This window comes from Strongylocentrotus purpuratus, unplaced genomic scaffold, assembly GCF_000002235.5.
Source record: "Strongylocentrotus purpuratus isolate Spur 01 unplaced genomic scaffold, Spur_5.0 spur5_scaffold_9, whole genome shotgun sequence".
Lineage (NCBI taxonomy): Eukaryota > Metazoa > Echinodermata > Echinoidea > Camarodonta > Strongylocentrotidae > Strongylocentrotus > Strongylocentrotus purpuratus.
In genome coordinates this window covers 29,130,599-29,155,093 of record NW_022145615.1, presented here as the reverse complement: position 1 = coordinate 29,155,093, position 24,495 = coordinate 29,130,599, and the positions used below count along the sequence as shown (strand labels likewise).

General features: G+C 38.4%; 1 protein-coding gene and 1 long non-coding RNA gene across 4 annotated transcripts; one reads left to right on the top strand and one right to left on the bottom strand.

Annotated features, from left to right (window-relative positions):
• Positions 1-3,363: 3,363 nt before the first annotated feature.
• Positions 3,364-10,543, bottom strand: LOC115920723. Of its 3 annotated transcripts, XR_004062492.1 has the most exons (7): positions 10,465-10,543; positions 9,146-9,421; positions 6,537-6,598; positions 5,373-5,513; positions 4,776-4,918; positions 4,477-4,525; positions 3,364-3,938 (listed from the first exon to the last, which is right to left on the bottom strand). It is a non-coding gene; the product is annotated as an uncharacterized LOC115920723 (long non-coding RNA). The 3 variants fall into 3 exon arrangements; XR_004062493.1 differs by lacking the exon at positions 4,477-4,525; XR_004062491.1 differs by lacking the exon at positions 3,364-3,938 and having other exon boundaries at positions 4,311-4,525.
• Positions 10,544-12,221: 1,678 nt separating this feature from the next.
• Positions 12,222-22,981, top strand: LOC584921 (myeloid-derived growth factor). The gene is made up of 5 exons (XM_784764.5): positions 12,222-12,431; positions 20,061-20,111; positions 20,460-20,600; positions 21,173-21,233; positions 22,611-22,981. The coding sequence occupies exons 1-5, from the start codon at positions 12,294-12,296 to the stop codon at positions 22,688-22,690; spliced, it is 471 nt and encodes a 156-aa protein (XP_789857.2). The 5' UTR covers positions 12,222-12,293; the 3' UTR covers positions 22,691-22,981.
• Positions 22,982-24,495: the final 1,514 nt, after the last annotated feature.

The window sequence follows — 24,495 nt, the reverse complement described above, 5'->3', positions numbered from 1 at the left end:
ACCCCCCCCCCCCCCCCCTTGAAAAAACCCTGCGTACGCCCTGTGTAAATCATGAGATTCATCACTTCTCCAAAACAAGTTGTTTTATGGACAGATTTGTAAAAATTATCAGGCCTTTTAAAATTATGTGACAAAACGTGATTTTGAGACAATGATGCAATGGTAAAGTCTTTCCAAAATGAAACCTAAGTCAGTTTCATTAGCCATTAACCCACCAAGTTGTCTACAGGCAATACAGTATTTTGTGTAAAATGCAACTAACATGAAACCATTGTATTGGATTTCCATGAACAGGTTGCCAATCTGTATATAGTTGAACAAGCACTATTTAGAATCATGCTTATAAAAATAAAGTATTTAACAAATCATAAAATTTATTTTGTATGTTCCTTGATTTTGGTTCTATCGCTCGTTTGTATGAAAGAGAATTATTTTGAGCTGTGTTAACTCTCTTTATAATGCAGTACAGATGCAGTTGTTGTTGTTGTTGTTGTGTTTTGAGTTATTGGCGATTAGTCAGTGATTTGACTATTGTCGCCAAATTACTTTACGGCACGTGTTATATCTCTCAATTTTGGATTTTTTTAAAAATACATTTATTTCGTTTTATATTTATCTATCTTTTAAGATAGTATCGTAAAATAATATCGTAAGCAAAACATTCATGGGCTTTGTTAGTGTTTCTTAACAGCTTTAAAATTTAACAGCAGTAAAATTGTATGGTAGCTGCCACAACTTAAATAATTTGCTGGAAAAGATGAGCGTATAGCGTTTATGAACCAATTCTCGGATGTAACGTAAGTCAATCTGACTGAAATGATAAATATTTCATTAGTACCGATTAGGCTTATTTATTTTGATACATGCAATACATGGGAAATATGAAACGCAAGAAAAGTAATGTTGCCATTCTTACTAATCAGATATTATAATGTATACCCTGTCAAAAAGTACGAAAAAAGAAGAAGAAAGAAAACAAACATAAAAAGATAGTCGATGTTTCTTTTAGACCATTGAAAAGTAATTGTTTTGTTGTTGCAATAAAATCATGTCATCAGCTATAGGCAAGTTAAGAAAAGTCAAAGATTCGTTTACTAAAATTCTCAAAGTTTATAAACAGATATATCTTTTTTTAAAGATTCTCCATAACTTGAAGCTTACTGGAGGTTTACCCGCTGTAATATGTGCAAGTCTGATGTCATCACTCAGGAGATGCTGATCAGGATGGGGCAGGTAGTTAGCCGTTATAGTGGCCTCTGGAAAGAAAAAGACAATTAAATTAATATACTCTTTTAGGTGATGCAATCACGTTTACCTATTAATGAAGAATTTCATCTACCCATTGCGATTAATTATAGGCAGAAACCGGTCTGCATACATGGTAGCTACTGATGAGATGGACCCTTCCCATAAAAAGAGTAATGTATAATGTTAAAGTGTTATGTGCAATCTTTATATGCAAATTTATATAAATTTATATATATATATATATATATCGTCGCACGGCTGGCAGAAGGGCGTTAGCGCGCGATCGACTCGAAAACTACTTTTCGAGTTATTCGCATTTAAAGATTTGTTTCATATTTAAACTGCTTTCCGTCCCGAAATTTGGTTTAAAACTTAAAAGACTAATAGAAATGTTAAAGCAGAACACGACAAGCCATTTTTTCCCGGAAATAAGTCAGTTTTATAAAAGTTTGAGGCGATTTAGTGCTAACGCCCTTCTGCTTAACGCATTATTGCGCATCTTCTTTCATGCTAAAGGGCGCAAGCCGCGTAACGCCCTTCTGCTTTGAGTAAAATAGATACGCTTCGGCGCGTAAAGCTTGTAAAAGGGCGTAACGCGCATGGTGTAGCCCGGATGGAGCGTGTTGTCATTCAGACTTTCTGAAATAAAAAGCAGACGCATGCAATTGTTTGTGATGATAGAATATCAAATTTGATTTTCGTTTGCTTTTGTTTTAGCATTAATTAATAGTATTAGGTTATGCTTTACGGATTTCGCTTCCAATATTTACAAAAAACTCATTAAATTTATCAGCAATTATTTTAAATCATAATGTATCACGACAATTTATTGATTATTATGCAAGGGTAATTCTTAATGCATTAACCAAGTACATCGCTTATAATATCCAAGGTATTTTTCATGTTTCCTTAAACCTATTTGGAATTTCAAATAGTAATAATTACTTTATGCTGATTTCCGGAATTTATTCCCATGATTTCGAACTCTATTATATTTCCTCTTATTCGTATCTCTATACAAAGAGGTCAATATATTCAAAGAGTAATAGAGTAAAAAATAAAATTACACTGATCACATCACTCTGCCCCATCCTGATATTTATCTTTAATCCTTCACAGAATGCAGGAAATGCATTAATTTGTTACAGAATGCCCTTTATGTCTACAACTGTATACTGTACATTGTGCTTCATATGTGATTTAAAGGGAAAGTCCACCCTGAAATTAAGTTAGTTTTAATAGGAGTAGAAAAATGAGAGAAACAAGTCAGTGAAAGTTTGAGCAAATTCCGATTAAAAATAAGGAAGTTAGGATTTTTTAAGTTGTGATCAATCAAACACAAATTGGCAACTCTATGACGTATCATGCGAGCTCAACTTCCATTTGCTCAGTACTAAAAAAATCTAAAATTTTCATTTTCCCTCAAGAAAAATTTCAACCATACATGCACCCTAAATATAATAATTGCAAATATGTTTCTATACTCCCCTGCAAGGAAAAATATATATTCCGTCATCAATAACGAAGAAAACATGAATTTATGGAATATTATGCACAAAGCAAATGAAGGAGAGCTCGTATAATAAGTCACAGAGTTGCCAATTTGTATTTGATTGATCACAACTTCAATAATTCATAACTTTCTTATTTTCATTCAGAATTTGCTCAAATTTTCACTCACCTGATTTTCTCATTATTCTGCCTCTATCGAAACAAACTTATTTTGGGGGTGGACTTTCCCTTTAAGTTTGATTGGATATTGTTGTCAATGATCAAAAGTATATTTGTATACTTTTTTGGGGGGGGGGGCACACCAAGCACTATGTACAATTTCTTCTCAATTCTTTCTCTTTCTGTCTCTCTCTCTCATGCAAACAAGAACATCCCCTCACTCTCTCTCTCTATTTCTATCGATCTCTCTGTCTATCTCTCTTTTTCTTTCTCCATTAAACACATCTCATAATCGTTTGTTAGCCCTCTTTTGCAGTTGCGTGTCTATCTTCTTGTCGCATTAGTCATTTCCATTCTAGTACATTACTCTCTCGGACACATTTTTCCCATGAACAAATGTAACTATATAAGAATAAACGCTAAATAGCACAAAGCAATCAAATGTTAAGATGAACAATTCTGTCATGGTTATGACTGAATTTATTCCTTTGCAATATAACTGGAATCCTTTTTGTACAGTTCATTTTACAATTCCATGTACAATCATTCAAAATTGATCAATCATAATGAATCATGATTAAAGATAAAAATTGGAACTTATCTGTAGCACATGCTCATGGCAGAAAGAACAACATGGTAGCTCTCAAAAGAAAGTTTTGTATTCTGCGTTGAATCTGTTCTAGCTCTAGTGAGCTTTTGTAGCATAGTTTAAAAAACTGTGCAGTAAGTTTACAAAAGAGAAAATACTTAAACAATATATCAGCATTATCAAAGGCAAATAAACAAAATTGTATGACAATAAGTGAAACTGTAGCACATGTTCATGGCAGAAATTACAACATGGTAGCTCTTAAAGAACTTTGTGTATTCTACAGTTAACGTACTGTGCAGTAAGTTAACATAAGAGAAAATACTTGAACAATATTTCAGCATTATCAAAGGCGATACAAAAAAGTATGACAATAAGTGAAACTGTAGCAGCTGTTGGGATCTGCAATACGTTTCCTGGCTCTCTTATTCTGTATTAGAATAAAAAATATAAAAGTGGTGGACAAAATATTAGTTTAACATATTCATGCTTTGAACTGTACAGAGTGCAAAATTCTATAAAAGTAAAAGTACTGGTGAAGGATGAAGGAGTCAACACTGCAGCAAGTCAATGTAAATGACTGTAACCTTGCAATCTGACTGGCATGCTTCTCTCCTTTTGCTTCTCCTCTCTTGCCTTGATTTAATGAACCAATACATTCACTCTCTCCCCTACCCCACCTTTAAACCCAGCCATCATCAAGAAATAAGGGAGTGAAAGAGAGAGAGAGAGAGAGAAAGAGAGATGGGAGGAGAAAGAAGAGAATTGCAGTACGTCTGCATGGTCATTTATCCCGAACCCCTCCATCAGAGGGAAGCAGAGCAATTATTCCATTTACTCTGTCTAAAGAGATGTACACCAGCCATTTTCTGGTACAACAAAAATACATTTATCCTTTTCAAAGAAAATTCTCCACTCCCTGGGCAGAATTTGTAACAGGCAACCATTTTAAAGCTTCAGACTTTTACCTCACATTGTTCAGGACGTTCTCCAATATCTCTGTGTAGAAGCCACTCTCTGTAAAGTACACAAGAATAAACTTTCTGACATAGAAATGTAAAACCCATTTTGAAGTAAATATTGTAGGAGAAATAAATGGTTCAAAAGTTAGCTTAAGAGGTTGTTGTTTTGATTAATGAATATTGTAGAGGTGTCTGCAACAGCATAATTCCAACAAAACTGACTTATAATTCCTAAAGACAATGCCCACTGTAAACTACAAACTCAAATTGGTGACATTTGAGACATTAATATTTTTCAGTACTACCTTCACTGTCTGCTTGGATAACTTGAAACTATGTCAACTGTCTCCTGCACTTCGATTGCTAAGGGAACAACCGTCATCAATTCCAGAACTGTGTCGATCGCTGGATGATCTTCTGAAAACCTCTCCGGAATTTGAAGTAGATGCTATGGTAGTAAAAATATGTAAAGCCAGGAATAATATTATAAAGAGAGCACTGTAATATTTTGCAATATAGTTAGCATGATACCTTCATCTTTCAGCTTTGCCGCAGTCAAAACTTAAATATACCGGTACCCATAACCAGGGGAGTGCCACTTACATTCTTTTTTGAGAACTTTTTGAACATATCCTGAAATTGTCATGGCAGCAATGACTTTAAAGTTAACGGTTTTATTTTTTTGTGATTTTAAAAAAATATCAGGGGGGGGGGGGCAGATACTTTTAACTATTGCAACATCTTCAAAAATGCAAGCAAACTAGCAGAAACAGCTTAAGGAATAATGTAACAATTATCATGGATTTATAACTTCTTTTTGACCATATCAATACTGTATAAGGGCTTTACGATAATTTATAAGGCATTTTTAGTGAAATCAACATAACGCTAGTTTAACTTACAGCATAGTTATTGTGGTTTGCACATGGTTCGTCCTCTTTGAAGTGGTGTTCACACAGGGAAACAAGACACTGGGAGCATGTACTAAACACTTCATGTAAACATATGAAATGTTGACACATTTGAACTTCAATGAGGCATGTCTATGAATAAAAAGAGAACGTTACAAAAATATAGAAAACAAAGAAAAACTTGAATATCACTTCATCAACTATCTCAGTCTGGTTTATTAATAGGACTAAATAACTAATATCATCGGTGGGGTGACAAAACCTTGTATCTCAAAAATCATGAATTTTCAGGAGAACGAAAAAACTTTCCTGTCTCAACAAATTTATTGCTGTGACACCGTCTTTTCTTTTTAAAACTGGAATATTTATACAATTTGTAATGTCATTGTTGAAATACAGTAAAATAATAGGTTTTATATTTAAAAGTGAGTTACAAGGTTTTTGCGTTATCTACATTGAGATACAAGTTTTTAGTTTTTATTCAAATTGAGATACGAGTTCTTACTTTCAACTCTGAATGAATTACGAGTATTTGGTTGAATAAGTTACGAGGATTTGAATACACTACTTTGGTACTGTTAGGCCGTGTGTGAGTTACGAGAAAAAGGGATTACGTATCTTATGTTACGAGGTTTTGTCAGTGCAGCTTCAAAGGGGGTTAAAGTTACGAGGTTTAGTTTAAGGGTGTTTGTGTGGAATTTGTAAAAAAACAGAGAAGGCGTTCCATGGATTTATCAGGTGGTGTCGTAGGCCATTAGGTACACAAATTGAGATACAAGGTTTTGTCACCCCACTGACGATATATTTAACTTTACTAAATTGAAAATTTGATGAAAACTTTTTTCAAAAATGACACTTACTGCATATGAATAAAAGCTAACAATGATCATCAAACAATTTTGGAAAGTATGTAAGCCAACAATGTTTCTTCGTGACATTACTTTTCATTGCTTTACATCTCCATCATAAAGCCTACCGACACTCGGTTAATCTCGTATAGGTCCATGATGTACAATGAAAATTGTTCAGAAATATTCATTTAGAAATCATGATACTGTATAGCATTTCAGTTCAATGATTGCTGTCATATTGTTATCAAACCAAACAGAATAGTATGTAGGCCAACACTGTTTCATCAATAGTATCATACATTACCTGTCATTGTGACCCGACATCTCCAACGTCAAGCCTTGGTTGATCTGGTAGAGGTCCATGGTCTACAATGAAAATAATTCAGAAATATTCATTTAGAAATCATGATACTGTCAGGGGCGTCGCTAGACCTTCTTCAGTGGGGGGGGGGGGGGGGGGGGTGTAGAGGCCAACGATTACCGACAAAACTAGCCACCAATTACCGACAAAATTAAATGTCCCAATATCTACAAATTTAACCCTATAAACCTGGGGTCAAAATCTAAATTGTTTTTCATATGAACTATCTATAGTACTTGTGTATGCGCAAATGGTCATTTTCATCGACGACATAAATATACGAAATTTCGTCAACTAATTCGGTGGTCACATCCCGCCGTACTTGCAAGTGTGTGCTGTCTACGTGCAAAAACGTGTGCAAAATTTGGGTATCGGTACGTGGTGAGTACCGCCTCCGTACGGATTTGGGAGCACGCAGACACACCGTAGCACTTTTTAGGGAGGGGCGGTAGTGGGCAAGCGTATCATTTTTAATTGGGGGTGGGTGATACGCCTTAGAAAGCTTAGACGTTTCCTTAAATTATTAAGAAAATATGACTATTTACTGTACCATCCTCGACTGTTAATCTGTGTCTGAATTCAGTTTCTCCACCTTCCGCGGAAGCTTTGACGTTTCATTAAATTATGAGAAAAGCAGACGATTCGGTGTACTGTTCTCGACTCTTAATCCTTATCTGAATTCAGTTCTCCCCCTCCCGCGCGAAGCGCCGAAATTTTGATGTTTCATTTAATTATTAGAGAAAGTAGACGATTCGTTGATATGCTCGACTCTTAATCCTTGTTTGAATGAAGTTTCCCCCGCTCGCGTGAAGCTTGGTAGTTTTGAAGTTTCATTAAATTATTAGAGAAAGAAGACGAATAGTTGGGCGTTTTTTACTCTTAATAAGCCCTAATTGTCTGAATTCAGTTTCCTCCTTTAACGCGAAGCGCGAAAGCTTTGACATTTCCTTAAATTAATAGAGAAAGCAGACGATTTGTTGTACCCGGCGTTTGCGACTCTTAATCCTTATCTGAATTCAGTTTCAGTTTTTTACTCTTAATAAGCCCTAATTGTCTGAATTCAGTTTCCTCCTTTAACGCGAAGCGCGAAAGCTTAGACGTTCCCTTAACTTTTTAGAGAAAGCAGACGATTTGTTGTACCGTTTTCTACTCTTTATAAGCCCTATTTGTCTGAATTCAGTTTCCCACTCTCGCGCGAAGCGCGGAAGCTTTGACATTTCCTTAAAGACCGTCAATACTACTGGGCCAGAAGGGATTAGACCACACAGCGAGGTCACTTAGAGGTGGCTATTTCATTAACTCTCAACTAACATAAGAAAAAGAGGATCATGGGGGACCAACAGGCACCGATTGGGGAAGTTTTCTATAAAGAGGGAGCAAGTAGCTACAGGTAGGACAGTGGGGCTTTACATTATTAGATAAAGCAGACAATTTGTTGTACCGTTCACGACTCTTAACCCTAATTTGTCTGAAATCAGTTTCCCTCCTCCTGCGCTTTCGCGCGGAAGTTTTGACGTTTCCTTAAATTATGAGAAAAGCAGACGATTCGTTGTACTATTCTCGACTCTTAATCCTTTTCTAAATTTGGTTGTCCCCCCTCCCGCGCAAATCGCGGAAGCTTAGACGTTTCCTTAAATTATTAGATAAAGAGGACGATTCGTTCTACCGTTCTCGACTTGTCTAAATTAAGTTTTCCCTCTCGCGCAAAGCGCAGAATTTTTGGCGTTTCATCAAAATATAGAGAAAGGAAGACGATTCGTTGTACTATTGCTGACTCTTTATCCTTGTTTGAATTTAGTTTCCCCGAAAATTTTAAACCTCTGATTTCTTTAGCTGATATTATAGGAAAGTGAACTTCTAGAAAATACAAGTTTTTGTAGTCGTAGTCACTCTCGAAGTCATCGCAGCGGATAAAAAGTCACATTTCGTAGAGAAAAAAACTTGTAGCCGACCGACAATATAAACCTCACCGACTTCAAACTTCTGCATTGATATAGTACACGAGGATCGAGCAAGAATACCGACACAGCTGACCCGACACAGTAACATATTTACTCATGTCTTTCTTGCTCCCTCGACGAGACGACTCCACCCAACAACCCCCTCTTTCTTTTACTCCCACTCCTCCTCTCTCAGGCTCTTATCTCCCCTCTCTCTCCTCTCTTTCACCCGTGTTTCTTTTGTTTCCCCCTTTTTTGTTTGTTTCTGTCTTCTCCTTCTTTTCTCTTTTTTCCTCTCCTCCCTTTTTCTTTTTTCTCTTTCTTTCTTCTCTTTTTTCCCTTTCTTTCCTCTCTTTTCCTTTTCTTGTTTTTCTTTTCTTTCCCTCACTTTTTTCCCCTCCCACTTTTCTCTTTTTTCACGAGGGCAGCGCAATTTTACCGACAATATCCTGACAGGTGGGGGGGGGGGGGTGTCGCGTCCCCCCCCCCCCTTTGGAGACGCCCCTGGATACTGTATAGCATTTCAGTTCAATGATTGCTGTCATATTGTTATCAAACCAAAAAGAATAGTATGTAGGCCAACACTGTTTCATCAATAGTATCATACATTACCTGTCATTCTGACACCGACACCGACATCTCCAACGTCAAGCCTTGGTTGATCTGGTATGCTGTCATCATCACTTTCCTCAGACTCATCATCCACTGACAGGACAACTCCCTCCCATCTCCTGCCTTTCCAAGGCATGAAGACTTTTGTCCCTTTTATTGGAATACAGGGACATTGAATCTATCTCCATACACTACCACGTTTTTTGGAGCCATCTTTTTTCCACTGAACAAGCAATTCTCTTGTTGGCTCCATGCTGCAGCCTACCTGTGCAAATCCTGACAAAGTGAGGGAAACAAAAGGGTTACATTAATTTGACTGAAAGTAGATCTAATCCAACTTACAAGCTACTTTACAATTGACCGTCCCCAATACTTGTAGCGGAAAGTAGAAACTTGAGTTCTAGACATGCAACTATCATTTGAGATTGCCCTTGATTAAATTTGAACAAAGCCACTAAAAGACAAAGGTATCAAAATTCAAACCATTCTCCTTTCATATCTGTAGACTAGACTCTACTATCATTTTTGCAAATTTAATTTGAACAATAAAAAGTATTAGACCTCTAGAGTCTAGAATCTGCTTGCACTGTTGCAATTGGTATAATAATACCTGAATACGGTATACTAATAACAATCTGGCATTTATTTAACTAATTTTGTAGATCTACGCTAAGCATGCTTTCAAATTTCAATCCCTACCACTGTCTTTACAAATTGTTGTCTTGTCTCGTCTTTCCATGAGCGAAAAAACAGTGAAATGATTATCACGGCACATAGATCTATAGATTGACGACTACTCCTACATACTGTACATGTATCTTGATCTAACTGAACAACCTCACACAAACAACATCACATCCCGCACCCAACTCTACCGGAACTGACGTTTTCCCTCGGGACAGCTACTGAGCTAGTAACTGCGTGGAACGCACTTTCGAAAATCACCCTTGACTTGGGGCTTGATGCTAGTTGCTAGACCTAGATCTACTTCATATTTGGAGGCCTTCAACTTCAAGGGAGCGCTTCCATTGCAACCCACTCCAGCAAAGCATAGAGTCAATGCCACTCAACATCCACCCCAGCACAGAGAGTCAATGATAATGCGTAATGACTCTACTTGCCCGTGATACCATATAAATCAATACATGGGGCAACGTATTAATTATCATCATTATACATCGCATTTTTACCCGATAAAATCAAAATATTCTAAAGACCTTATCAGAATGTAATCAGTGTGACCAAATATATCAAATCTTCCAGATAATTTGACATTTACAACACGTTATTTTAAAAGAAGAAGCAGTTATTTTGCTTACCACAGGCCTAGCAGACGTCAGCTTCGCGATAACGCCCTTCTGCTTTGATCAAAATTTACGCTCGCGCCTAATATATGCAAAGGGCGTAGAGGGCTTACGCCCTTCTGCTTAGCGCGATATCTGACAGTTTGTGCTAACGCCCTTTTACTATTGTCGATTACGTAATCATTTACTTCGTTTTATGCCATCTCGATCACATCATTTGAAAGAGCTTTGAAAACTCTATTAAATGACATGAAATATCAAAAATCGATTTTTGACCTGAAATTCGAGCTAACGCCCTTCTGCCAGCCGTGCGACGATATATTTTGGTGAATATGTTTCGAATAAATGTTGACATCTTTCTTGAAGGAGCTAACATTCTTCAATTATCTCAGTGAATACTCACTTCCTCTAATGTTATCTATTCTGTTTGTCTTATGACCAGTAAAACAAAATGTAGATGTTTTGTCCCCCTCTTTCTCTCCTCCTCCACCCCTCCTCCTCCTTCTCCTCCTCCTCCTCCTCCTTCTTCTTATTTCACTTCTTCTTCTTCTTCTTCTTCTTCTTCTTCTTCTTCTTCTTCTTCTTCTTCTTCTTCTTCTTCTTCTTCTTCTTCTTCTTCTTCTTCTTCTTCTTCCTCATCATCTTCTTCTTCTTCTTCTTCTTCTTCTTCTTCTTCTTCTTCTTCTTCTTCTTCTTCTTCTTTCTTCTTCTTCTTCTTCCTCGTCATCTTCTTCTTCTTCTTCTTCTGCTCCTGTTCTCTTCTGCTTTCTTCATAATAGGCCTATAGACCTACGCCTCCTATTAATATCTTCAACAGATCGTGGAAACTATGATTGAAAGTGAACGTGTCTAATGTCAGTGGTGGCAAATAGAGAGTGACCGTGAAAAGGGGATGGGGTATAGTTTAGTAGGGATGGAGAGAGTAAAGTGAAGACAAGAGAAAAATAAAGGAAGCAAATTAATATAGAGAGAGAAGGTAAGGAAAGGAAAGAAAAGAAAAGAAAGAAAAAAGACGAGCATACCAACAGACAATAGGCTCAGGCCATCAAAAGGGCTCTGGCTGAGATTTATCACAACAAAGCAGCTTATTTGCATCAGTACATGTGAATGATGAAGGAAGAAAACATAATCATACCAACAAACAAATATGTTAATATTACGCTGACTCTTTTGCATTTATACAATGCAGTTCAAGTTTTATTTCAAAATGATAGGCAAGCCGCATACATATTGTCTAGATGGAAAAGTTTACAAATAAGGATTATCTCATGGCAATTATAGGCACTTTGTCTTTGAGAAAATAAAAAGTCCGATGCTAGCAGAAGTGGGTACAGGATAATTGGTGCTATGAATTGAATTCAATTGTGCTTGTTCTGCTGCAACATACAATTAAAATTACATTTCAGCAATAAAACATATACAAAATATAACAATTGTTGTGTTTCAGTTTCAGGGTATCAGTGTACCCCATATGATAATTAGAAATGTTGACATTAAACAAAAGGTAACTGATAACACACTACCAAAGTTGTTAATTACAAGCATCTGCAGAAGGACATTGTAAGAATGTATGATATTCTAACAAAATTGATATATGAAATCAAAAGTTTGCTTCCGCATTTACATATTTCATTATTAGTCCCTTATTATTCACCTTTATGGAGGGGGAGACGAGGGAGGGGGTCGAAAGGTGAGAGGGAAGAGGGGGAAGAGGTAAAATGCTTCTTGTGACTTTTCTTTTAATTTTGTGTTTTAATTTTTTTTAGGATACCATTGCATCATTGGAGCCATAAGCCAAATTGATCGGCTAATTCACTTATATTACGTTGCCAAATATCTTTAAAATGGAGTGGAGAGGCATTCTTGCCTTATTTTTCTTTCTTTTCAGCTGTCTTCAAACAGTAAGAAGTGATGCAGAAAGTATAACTGAACAGTTTGACGTTAGACCTGGAGGGGAATCCCATAAAGCTGAAAAAGCTCTTGTAAGTAAATCGCGATATGGAATGGATTGCCCCACCCACTCTGATCTGTGTTATGTTTCAAATTAGACTGTTTACTGCCGCTAGCGCGCTCTTGGTAGGCGCGGTCTAGTACTAGCGCGGTCAATACGCTTTAGCATTGACTCTCTTAGACAGCAATAACCATCTGATTTGGGTCATTTCTTTAATAAAACTGACATTTGTTGTCATTCCCCAATACAGATGGCAACCCAGAGATCTCGTACCGTGGGGGTAAATTAGAGCCACAGCGTAACAGCTTTTCGTTACCGACATTTCTCCCCCGATTTTCTTTATTTAGATCTAATTTCCTGATTTCTAAATCAGATGTAAATTAGGTCGGTCTATATATCTCCTAATTACAGTTTTCAAAATTTGCTAACCTATTATAGAATGTGAAATTTTCGGACTTACTTATATGAATTATCCAATTTGTTCCTCAGAACCGCGAAGCACTTACGAGTTACGTTCATGCATTCGAAATATTACCCGGCGGCCGATATATTTCCGGGTCCACCTACCAAAACATAGCCAATGGCCAATCAGAGCACTCGTTTTGTGGGAGTTCGTTGGTCAAGCCGGGCCGACTCGTATGTAGCTACGGTAGCTATTGGACGTTCGAAAAGAAAAAATTAATATTCATCAACTAAAACCAAGACGGATAATGTTGACGACGAGACTTTCTCGGATTAATCATTAATGTAGTGATTCAGCCTGAGCCACTACGGCTCTGGCGGCATATGCGCGTAAGTCCCGCATTAGGCGACACCCGCGGTAGTTTCCGCGGGCGTGCTTATCACTGGGAACGTTAGATTGAACCTGAGACTGCACGCGACAAACACTGTTGATTGCCCGTCTCTTCTGTCTCTTCGGTCTACTACTACTAGCGACGGTGGAGCTCCACTCAACGAGCAACACTTCAAGCGCTTCTTGAGACAGACTTCAACTTAGCAGTATAGTATACAGCCTATGGTAGGATAAATCCTTATTATAGTCGTTCATGGAATTATAGTTAAGATTTAGGCCCAGTAAGTTATATTCCGCTCCGTCACTACAATGGCGTAATCGCTCTTTTTCGGACCTGTAGGGGCTAGTTTTTTTTATCGCGCACGTTTTTGAGCCGCCATCTTGTCGGCGTTCACTCGTGTGTTGAAGGGATTTTCTATTTTCGTAATTTCATTCGTAGGGCCTTGTAAGCTTGTTTATTCCCTATTGGTAGTTGATTAGTGCTGTAGATTAGTATTTTAGGGACTCGTAGAGTATTTTCAGTGCTGTATTCCGATTTTTGGGTACTCATTTCGGTGTTTTGGGGATAATTTTTTGTGGTCGCACACATGTCCGAGCCGCCATCTTGGATACGTTGACTCGTGTGTTGAAGGGATTTTTTATTTTTGGAACTTTTTTCGTAGGGCCTTATAAGCTCATATTTTTTCGTTTCTTGTCTACTTAGGGTTGTAGGATAGTTTTTTAGGGACTCGTTGGTATTTTTGCGGCCGTATTTCGATTTTGACATCGGTTTCGGTCAGTTTTTGTACTTAAATTTGCTCGTTTTTTTTTCTACTCACTAGACTAGTTGTACAGCCGTTTTTTGTCGTGCTCGTAGTTTTGATCCTCTCGCCAGAGTTTTATACTGTGGAGATAATTCCACGGTGTTCTTTTTCGGTGAGGTATAGGGTCGGTTAAGTAGAACTTAGTAAGTAGGGGTAGGCTCTATTTAGACTAGTTTCAACCCTCTTGCCGAAGTATTATTACCGTGGAGATAATTCCACGGTGTTTTTTCGGTGAGGTATACTATGGGTATAGGGTTGTTTAAGTAGGAGTAGAATTAGTGAGTAGGAGTAGAATTAATTTAGTTTCAACCCTCTCGCCGAGGTATTATTACCGTGGAGATAATTCCGCAGTGTTTTTTCGGTGAGGTATACTATGGGTATAGGGTTGTTTAAGTAGGAATTTTTTAGTAAGAAACTAAGTAAGATTATGAAAGAAACTAAGTAAGATTTTGGAAAGAAACTAAGTAAGTTCTTACTTTTTAAGTAGGCAATAGGTCTTTCCTGTAAGAAACTAAGTAAGAAACTAAGTAAGTAAGCAAGTATTTTCCTTTAAGAAACTACGTAGTCTAAGCAAGAAGTATTTTCCTTGAAGGAACTACGTACGTTAGTAAGTAAGCAAGAAGGAAGGATTGGGTAGGTACCTAAGTGGGATTTTTGACTGTCAGTCTTGTTTTGGATATCTGTGGATTTTGGGTTAAATCGTGGGTGGTATTTAATTTCATCTTCATTTCATCATTACTAATATTGTACAGCCATCTCGCCGAGCATTATACCGTGGAGATAGTTCCGCGGTGTTTTTCGGTGAGGTATATTGCCGGTTTAAGTGTAGTCCTTTAGTGTTACTTAGGAGGGTTTAGTTTTGGCCCTCTCGCTGAAGCTGTTCACCGTGGAGATAATTCCGCGGTGTTTTTTCGGTGAGGTTTAGGGTTTCAGTATTTACCTGTCAAGCACTTAGTAAGGTATTAGGAAACTAAGTAGGGTATTATTAAGTAAGCAAGAAGGAAAGAGTGTTTGTGTATTTAATTTTATCATTTGGCTATTTAATCGTTGCTGATTTAAAGCCGGTTATGGCCTCAGAGAAGGTTAAAGTGAATTATGGGACTGAGGAGGCTTTACTGGCCGTTGTCGATAAAACAAAGTCTGGCAAAATTATTAGTTGGAGGGAGCAATGTGGTAACTTAACAGAGGAATTATTTTTGCAGTGTCCCCGTCTCCATGAAGCCAAGGAGCTTTTACGTTTATTTGATTTTGAGCCTTATCAGGCTAAGATAGTTAAACCTACAGATGGAGGCCCAGCTGGGCCTGTAGCTAGTTCTACGGCTGAGCAACAGCAGGGGAGGAGCTCGCCGCAACCGGCCAGCTCCCCAGCCGAGCCCACAGCCGAGTATCGGCTTAGGGCCGTTGACTGTCCGCCGTCCCGGGAATCCCCGCCCGACAGGTCTTATCCTCCTAGGGAATCCCCGTCCAGAGAACCCCCACGTAGGGATTATTGTTATCCCTCTTCTAGGGATTTCCCTCCTAATAATCATGGTCCATCTTCCAGGGAACCCCCCCGTAGGGATTATTATTATCCCCCGTCTAGAGAATCCCCTTCTAGTAATTGTGGTCCGCTTTCCAGGGAACCCCCACGTAGGGATTATGTATATCCCCCTTCTGGGGAATCCCGACCTGACATTCAGTATCCTCCCAGGGAATCCTCACCTGTGGGTCAGGGAGAGTACAGGTCGCAGGGGCGCCGGGATTGGCCCCCCCGTCTGCCGAGGTCACTTAATTACGATGGGCGAACAAGTTGGCATTCCTTTCTCAGGAAGTTCACCAGTTATGCTGTATCGTGTCAGTGGAGTCCAAGCGAGTGTTTGGATGCGCTAGGCTGGTGTTTGGAGGGGTCGGCCTCAGATTGTTTTTCGAACCTTAGGGATATGGGCACTAATTCTTATTACCATATGTTAACAGCGATGGGGCGTCGGTTTGGGGCTACCCGATTTCCGGAGGAGGCCATAGCCGAATTTCGAACGGCTCGCCAACTCCCGGAGGAGTCTCTTCTTGGGTGGTCCGATCGGCTCCAAGCTTTGTCCTTTGAAGCTTTTGGGTGGGACCAACGGGGTGACAGCACTCAAATGGTATTGCAGTTATGCCAGGGTTGTACGGATAAGGCGGCGGGTTTAACAGCTCTCAATACGCGCCCGAAGTCCGTCGAGGAGGCCCTGGAAGCCATTAGGTGGGCGCAACATACCCAACGTGTTGTTTATGGGAGCGAGGCTCGCCGTACGTATTCGGCTTCTCGGCAGCAGGTGCAGCAGACTTGCATGTACGATCAGGAGGTGGACAGGTATGATACGGTAATTTATCATCATAGGCAACCCGATCCCCTTAATCGTTCCCCAACAGTTTCCAAAGGTCAAGATGTTCCCCGTCCGGCTCCTGTGGAGGACCGGGGGAAGGTCACAACGCCTTTTGAAGTTCAGGCCAGGAATGACATTGGCTATTTAAAAGAGGAAGTCGCCAGTCTTAAGACGCATGCGTACAATACCGATTGTATGCTAGAAGAAATACTGAAGACTGTTAAGTCTTTGGAGTTTTCTATGCTTTCCAATGCCCGCCCTCTATCTCTCGTGGCCACTGGTGTTCCGGAAAACCTGGAGGGATCGGAGAGCGAGGCCGATCTCCGATCTGGAAACCGAGAGGCCTACAATCGGTAAATACTGGGGTAGTTAATGTTAGTGACCCGCCTGACTCTTCGGTCGGTCCCTTGGACAAAGTAGTTAATGTTAGTGACCCGCCTGACTCTTCGGTCGGTCCCTTGGACAAGGTAGTTAATGTTAGTGACCCGCCTGACTCTTCGGTCGGTCCCTTTGTCAAGGTAAATAATGTTAGTGACCCGCCTGACTCTTCGGTCGGTCCCTTTGTCCAGGTAGTCGCTAGGACGGCCGTGGTGCCTCCTTCTAGTGGGAAGCGGGTAGGATGTAAGGTTGTTGGGAGTCCAGGGCTCCAGAGTAAGGACCTTTCCCTTTTCCAGCCCACCCACAGGCTCCCATTTTGGATTCCTCGGATCGTGTTTGATCGTGGGAAATAACATGTTAAGTATATATATTATGGTTCATTATCAAAGCCATTCACAACGGCTCGTCCGCGAGGACATGGTGCCGGTTCCTGTTCCTGGGAAATAACATGTTTGTCTTAAATATATATATTTAGTTCACTTTTGTTTACACTGTTTAATTTCATTGTAAATCGTCCATTCTGAGTTCCTGAACTTTAAGTGTTGATGTTTTTAAACTGAATAGATAACAATTAAATAAAACTGAAAAGTTTCTGCTTCGGTTAGCGGAGTTATCTATGCTGAATTAGCTGCTCCGCTTTAAGAGCTGACTAGGAAGTATTCTTTCCACAGGGAGACAGAGCACTCAGGTGTGTTCGAGGCCATAAAACGGCCGGCTTTTGATATCTCCCAAGTGACACTACGTGGTACTGGTTCCAATAATAAGTCAGAATATGATCATGTTTTGGGGGAGTAATTCCTCTGGAGTAATTCCTCTGGATCAACAAGAGCCTTTTGGATTTGCTTGAACTTGCCGGCAGTGGCTATTGTGCCCCCGGGTGCCGAGTGGCCCAGAGAATGTAATCTTATTTTGTTGGAAGTGTTTTCACCTTTTATATCATTTTCCATCTGATTTCAGTGATCTGCTTTTATCATTCTAATACTTCTTATATGCACCGTTTGGACTGCCTGTAGGGAGCCGTTTGGCTCTCATGTGGGACTACCCAGTTTCTGGACATTGTACCATCCAAACTGCACTTGGGGAATGGGGAGCCATTGGGCTCTTCCCCTTTTCTGCACACTTATTGCCATTCATCGTTTATGTTGATCACTCACACTTTCATGCTCGGTCACCTTGGGAATTTAATGTAATGCCCCCGTTAATCCCTTACGCCCGTGCCAGGACTGCTATTCTTTGTCATTTACACGTGACACCGGCACGGTAAGGGTTAACTGGTATATTTCTGTTTCTTTCTGTTCTTGATCCCTGGGACATTTCCGGGACTTGAATCCTATTTAGTACTTAAATATACCAAATTGTGGAATACAGTGCATTTTACATTTTACAGTGCATTTTACCTGTACTTTACATAATATTTCCCGTACCAAAGTTTGGAATACAGTACGTTATAAGGTATGATAAAGGCGCCCGCCCCCTGGAAAGACCAAGACTTCACCGGTGCTGGCAAGGAGGGTCCTTGACCCATCCACCAGCGGGAACGGCGTGACCCCGCACTGCGGTACGGGAGTAGTTTTAAGTTAGTTTTAGTTTAGTTTTAGTTAGAAGTAGGCTTCAAACTCATTAAGTGGGGAATAATGTAGTGATTCAGCCTGAGCCACTACGGCTCTGGCGGCATATGCGCGTAAGTCCCGCATTAGGCGACACCCGCGGTAGTTTCCGCGGGCGTGCTTATCACTGGGAACGTTAGATTGAACCTGAGACTGCACGCGACAAACACTGTTGATTGCCCGTCTCTTCTGTCTCTTCGGTCTACTACTACTAGCGACGGTGGAGCTCCACTCAACGAGCAACACTTCAAGCGCTTCTTGAGACAGACTTCAACTTAGCAGTATAGTATACAGCCTATGGTAGGATAAATCCTTATTATAGTCGTTCATGGAATTATAGTTAAGATTTAGGCCCAGTAAGTTATATTCCGCTCCGTCACTACATTAATTTAGGATCTAAATGAGCAAGCTATCGTAAGTCAAATAAGCTATATATATGTTATTTTTAATTAGACTCTAATTATTGTCATATTGCAGCATGTGTGAGGATGTAAAGAGTGAAAATCTCGTAGCATATCTCATTCATCGCGGTCCTGCCGAACCGAACCATTGGTTCCGTACAGTCCCGATAGGACAATCTTCAGTCTCTATAATCGGAGGTCTAGTGGAGCCAGACGTAGTCTCAGTGGAACAACCGACGATTAGAGAGACTGAAGTTTTCGGTCTATGACTCTCTATGCTTTGCTGGAGTGGGCGCGGCCGCGGCGTGGGCGTGGCCGTGTATTGGTGAGGGGGAGGAGGGTGATATTTCATACCTTTTTTTGAATATCTTATCATATCACCCCACAACGAAGTAAAATCTAAATTTAGATTCTATAAATGGAAAAGAAACTTGAAAGTTGAATGTGTTGCAAAAATTGGCGCTTGTTCAGAAACCTATCCAAAATTTGACCCGTAACTTCGGCGTGGAGATACCCTAGACCTACTAAAACATACCCCAAATGAAGTAAATATTCATTAAATTTCCAAATAAAGATCTCAAGTTAAAATGAGGATCTGAGACATTACGGTAGATAACTTCACACAGGCCTGCCTGCAACCCACCATCGGTATGCACTTGTATTGTGCAGCGGTTTGCTGTAAAACCTGTGAAAAAGTGTAGGCCTATACTAATATCAACGTTTATCAAAAAAATACTCCCAAAATAACAAGAAAATTGACACCAAACAGGTAATAAACATAACAAATTTTAACTCATGATCTTTATTTGGACATTTAATGAATATTTACTTCATTTTTGGTATGTTTTAGTAGGGTATTTCCACGCCGGAGTAACGGGTCAAATTTTGGATAGGTTTCTGAACAAGCGCCCAAAAATTAAAGGGAAATCCAACAGTAAAACTGGCACATTTTTTTCCATCAAAATGAAAGGCTATTTAAGGAGCCTCTTTTCTCTCAAAGGAGCATTAGTGATATGTAATCCATATTATATTTTTTGAAAGCAAATATCAAAATCTGCATTTGAAAAATATGAAGATAAATGTAACAGTAGTACACTTTTTATTTGTTTGTTTGTTGGGGCGTACATGCTGAAGAATGTTACATGCAACTTAGGCCCATCATTAATTAAGACTGTACTTTTAAAGTTAAGTAGCAAGATATGGAGGTCATTCAACTTGATATGACTATGAGACTTCCATGGTACTTTCATTGGAGAAGCTGATGATTTTAAAATGGCCTTATTTTTTCCATTTATCCTTCACCCCGTCTCTCTCTCTCTCTCTCTCTCTGCTGCAGGGTCCATTCAAGTGTACGTTTTTATACAAAGCACAAGGAGGAACAAATGAGGTAATGGTCATTTTTTTTAAAAACAATAACATTCATATTTTAAAATAAATATTTACTTTCTGCTTTTGACTTTTTCAAGCCTAATCAAAATTTAAAATTGCATTTACATTCAAAACAAAATTGTTTGGTTCCCTTAGTAGTTGGTGAGGAACAGTGCAGTCAACAGCAAAACATTATATCAACTAATACTCAAACCGTATGATGAACTATAAAATGAAGACGTATATAATTAAAATATATCACATATCTCCTTTTTATCTTTTTAACAAATTATGAGCATGTTTATGTATATGCTATCACTTCACTGATTGAATCTTTGCAAAATGTCATTGTTGTTGTTTTCTTAAGAAATGGGAGATGACGCTTGCAAAGGATGAGTTTGGAGCCCACTCCTGTACTGTTACTCGACCTGATGGACCGTCTTACATCTTCTTTCTGCAATTCAAGATGAAGGTTGCTGGAGCCAAACTTCAAGAAGTGGAAGCAATTGTAAGAACATTTGCATTCTTTTATTCAGATTTGTGTTAAAAATTCATCATTGACACTTGAGGTACTGTAATGTAAAAGTAGCTGTGCTATAATTATGCCCGTATTTTCAGAACTCACATTACAGGTCTACAAAGGAAGTTCTTTTGTCGATGAATTAGATGAAATATGATTCCTTGCCTTATTCCTTATTGCAGTTTAAAGGCTCAGAGTAGTGGGTTCTCATTGGGAATTTGACATCATTCAGTTGTTTACCGTACACCAATAAAAGGTATTGTCAATCACCAAGAGTAGACTTCACTTTCACGATCAACAGGTTGTGTTTAAAACACTGCCTCATTCTCATCATAATAGCATGTCCCTCATAGACCCTATAGATATTAAGGCAAGCTGGAATATTTTCTGCATTATAGTCTGAGACCTATGCACACATTAATCTCTCTCCTCTCTCTCTCTCTCTCTCTCTCTCTCTCTCTCTCTCTCTCTTTCTCTCCCTCCCTCCCTTCCTCCCTCCCATCCATTTCTGTCTCCCTCTCTTTCTCTCTTTGTGTAACACTCCTTCCCACAATCCACAGGGTGGACAGGAGCACCCTCTAGAACCAGAGGAGTATGTTGTCAGCAAACGTCACAACGAAGGTAAGAATCCCACAATTCCAACCCTTCTTTCACCAGCTTTCTGCTCAGTGATCAAGGATTGTATTTCAAAATATAACTTTCTCAAATGTCAATTATAATCTGTGCTAGAATGACCAACCATCATCACAGACTCTTTCAAAATACAACTAGTGATCAAGGATTATAGGTTGATGAAATATGCCTCTCAAAATGTTGATTATAATCTGTGCAAGAATGACCATTCGATCATCCCAGATTCTTTCAAAATACAAGTAGTACTCAGAAGTTGACTTGGTTGGTAGAGTGTTTGCTATTTGTTCATTCAACTTTACCTTGTGGATATGAATGTATCTTTTGGAAAAGTGCACATCCTTTGTTCTCAAAACACAGGACAGAAAACAGAAACTTAATCTGTCCCTCAGACAGGATGTGATCTGAAAGAAGTCCTATGTATAGAAGACCCATATCTTTTGTAACTCAAAATAAATTCTGCACTTTTCTTGAAGAGTATGGTGGTAGAAACCCCCCCCCCCAAAAAAAAACAAAAACAACAACAACAACAACAACAACAAAAACAAAAACGAACAAACAAACAAAAAACACCTCTTTGGTTATGGGTGATGCCTCTGTGATGTTAAGTTGAGTGGAAGAAACTATGTCTTCATCCATATTTCCTTTTCATAGGTTCATGCTTAAAGAGAGGAGGAGAGGGTTATTGTTTGTTTGATTTTCTCTGTCTGAGAAACTATCTCTTGTTTGATGTGTGGTGAGGCGATACCGCACAACACACAAAGATCATCTACTCTTCATATACGTGTATGGCATATCAACCGTTCAAAACTAGAAGAGAATGAACTCTGTCTTGTAATATATAAGTTAATGCCCTGCTGGCTTCAAACAGACAAAACATAGTATTCTATGATTGTCCAGAAAAAAGTAGAGATTTAAAAAACTTTTTTGGAGGGTCCTGTGTTCGTTCTTTTCTGTATTGATACAGTCTGCTGTAAATCCCAAACCATGCTATTAAATATTAAAAACGGTGCTTATAAAACACCGAAGACTCTAAGCACTATAACAAACAAAATACAATGATAAACAATTACATATTAAGCAAAACAACAAATTACAAATAAATCTACAAATTACAATACATATGAAATATACATCAATGTGAAAAGAGTAGGGTAAGTTAATCATCAAAAGCAATATTAAATAAATGTGTCTTAAGACAAGTTTTGAATTGGTTGACAGTCTGACAGTTTTTTACACGTAATGTTAGTTTGTTCCAAAGTTCAACAGTTTCCTATCTATTATCAGCCATGCATGTATTTAGTAAGGGATGTCTGTAGTCTTACCCATCTTGTGACTCTGTCATCTGCTCATTCTTCTTTATTCCAGTTCACAGCAAAAAGGATATATTCAAATCGACTCTCAAGAGACTGACGGTGTATGCAGAGCAACATAAAAATGAATTGTAACGATGGTATTTCTCTTCATTCTTATTTTCAAATTATACAAAGGATATAAATTTATAAAGGGTAATTTCATTTTTACGATTTCCTATCAAATTTTCTATGCCTTACATTCTTTTATTAAAAATTGTTCCAAGTATGGTAGCCATTCCTCGTATCCTTCAGTTTTTTTTTGTTATAATCTTAGGCTTGATGATTTTAAGCTTGCCCAAAATCAGAGTGATGGGTTTCCTATTTTATGGGTAAATTTGAATAAATGAATAAAATTTATACGCTGCATTAACATATATGTTAGAAATAATGAAGATGTACTCAGCCATACCTTTTATTTCTTTTCATGGTTATGATATGTCTAGGAGTTTGTGATTGAGTTTTATGCTATGCTATGTCTTACACAACTTGGGATTAAACTCATGGGAAATGTGTCATAAAGAAAAATTTCATCAGTAGAGTGGGTTGACTTCCTTCACCCTTACAAAATACACAATACATATTTTGAAGGTGATTTGTACCAACTACAGATTCATTTTTTGCATGGGTTACATGCTCTTAAAGTAAAGTGATAACAACTGCTCTACCATTACACAATCTTAATCCCTGTCTCAAATTCATATAAGATTTTGACAGATAATTCCACAAGTAGTGATACCTGTGTATGACGGTTCAGTGTTGAAAAGTTTTAAACTGCCAGGTATATTCCAATGGTATTGATTTCATCACTTAAAACTTAATGAGAACACATTTAAAATGACTTCATGAACGACATTTGGGCAATTCCACGGTAACGGAAGGACACTCAGACAAGATTTTTGAACTTCAGGTTCATACTAAAAGAACTGTTTTATTAGTATAAGATGTGAAACAGTACAGATATAATACCTATATAAGTGCCTTTAATTCTCCCAAAAAAAATTGTCATTATAGTTAAGTAGTTTAAGAATGTGCATATTAATTATCTCGGTAACGGAAGGACATAAAAATGGACATGGTTTTTCCAGTTAATTAGTGTTTATCCAAACTTTGTGAAGTTGATGAAGCTTTCCACTTGTCTGAAACACATTTTGTTCCCCATAGTTTAATACATACTAATAAAACATTTCTTTTAGTATGAACCTGAAGTTCAAAAATCTTGTCTGAGTGTCCTTCCGTTACCGTGGAATTGCCCATTTCTCTTTCACCTACTTCTAAATGTCTAGTTGTCTTTACTTTATTATCTTTACCATGTTTGCGTACTGTCACAATCTTGATTCAGGTTATGTATAATGTTGATGAACGTGCAGATTAATCCATATGTCACATCATTCATTGATATATATGTATATGGATAATCTCTAATGACACTGAAATATATTTTTCTATAACTTAGGATTGTATTGTACATGTACATGTATTTCTGTTCCTTGTTGATATATTTTCTGCATGGGATGATGTAGACTGAAAGTGTAAAATAAGAGGGCCTTCGAGCGGAGCCCTTTAGCATTCATCTACTTTCATTCATAGCTTACTTAGAATTCATACATCATGGCATTGATGCCAAGTTGCAGATGATTTCAAACTATTTAAAGCCACATGGTACTACTTGTAGCTACTTGCTCCCTCTATATAGAAAACAATGCCTAATAGGTGACCATTGGTCCCCCATGGTCCTCTTTTTCTTATGTTAATTGAGAGCTGATTTGATGAGATAACCACTTGTCCAGTGACCTTGCAGTGTGGTCTAATCCCTCCTATAAAATAGTACAGATAAGCTTTTTTTTCAAATGCTCAGAGAAATTACACATTAAAAAAGTAAGAACATGAATGATTAAAAA

Excerpts from the sequence above, each read along its gene's own strand:
- LOC584921 (XM_784764.5), top strand. The coding sequence starts at position 12,294 with ATGGAGTGGAGAGGCATTCTTGCCTTATTTTTCTTTCTTTTCAGCTGT. Across the intron at positions 12,432-20,060 it reads ATAAAGCTGAAAAAGCTCTT|GGTCCATTCAAGTGTACGTT; the intron begins GTAAGTAAATCG and ends TCTCTGCTGCAG. Across the intron at positions 20,112-20,459 it reads CACAAGGAGGAACAAATGAG|AAATGGGAGATGACGCTTGC; the intron begins GTAATGGTCATT and ends TGTTTTCTTAAG.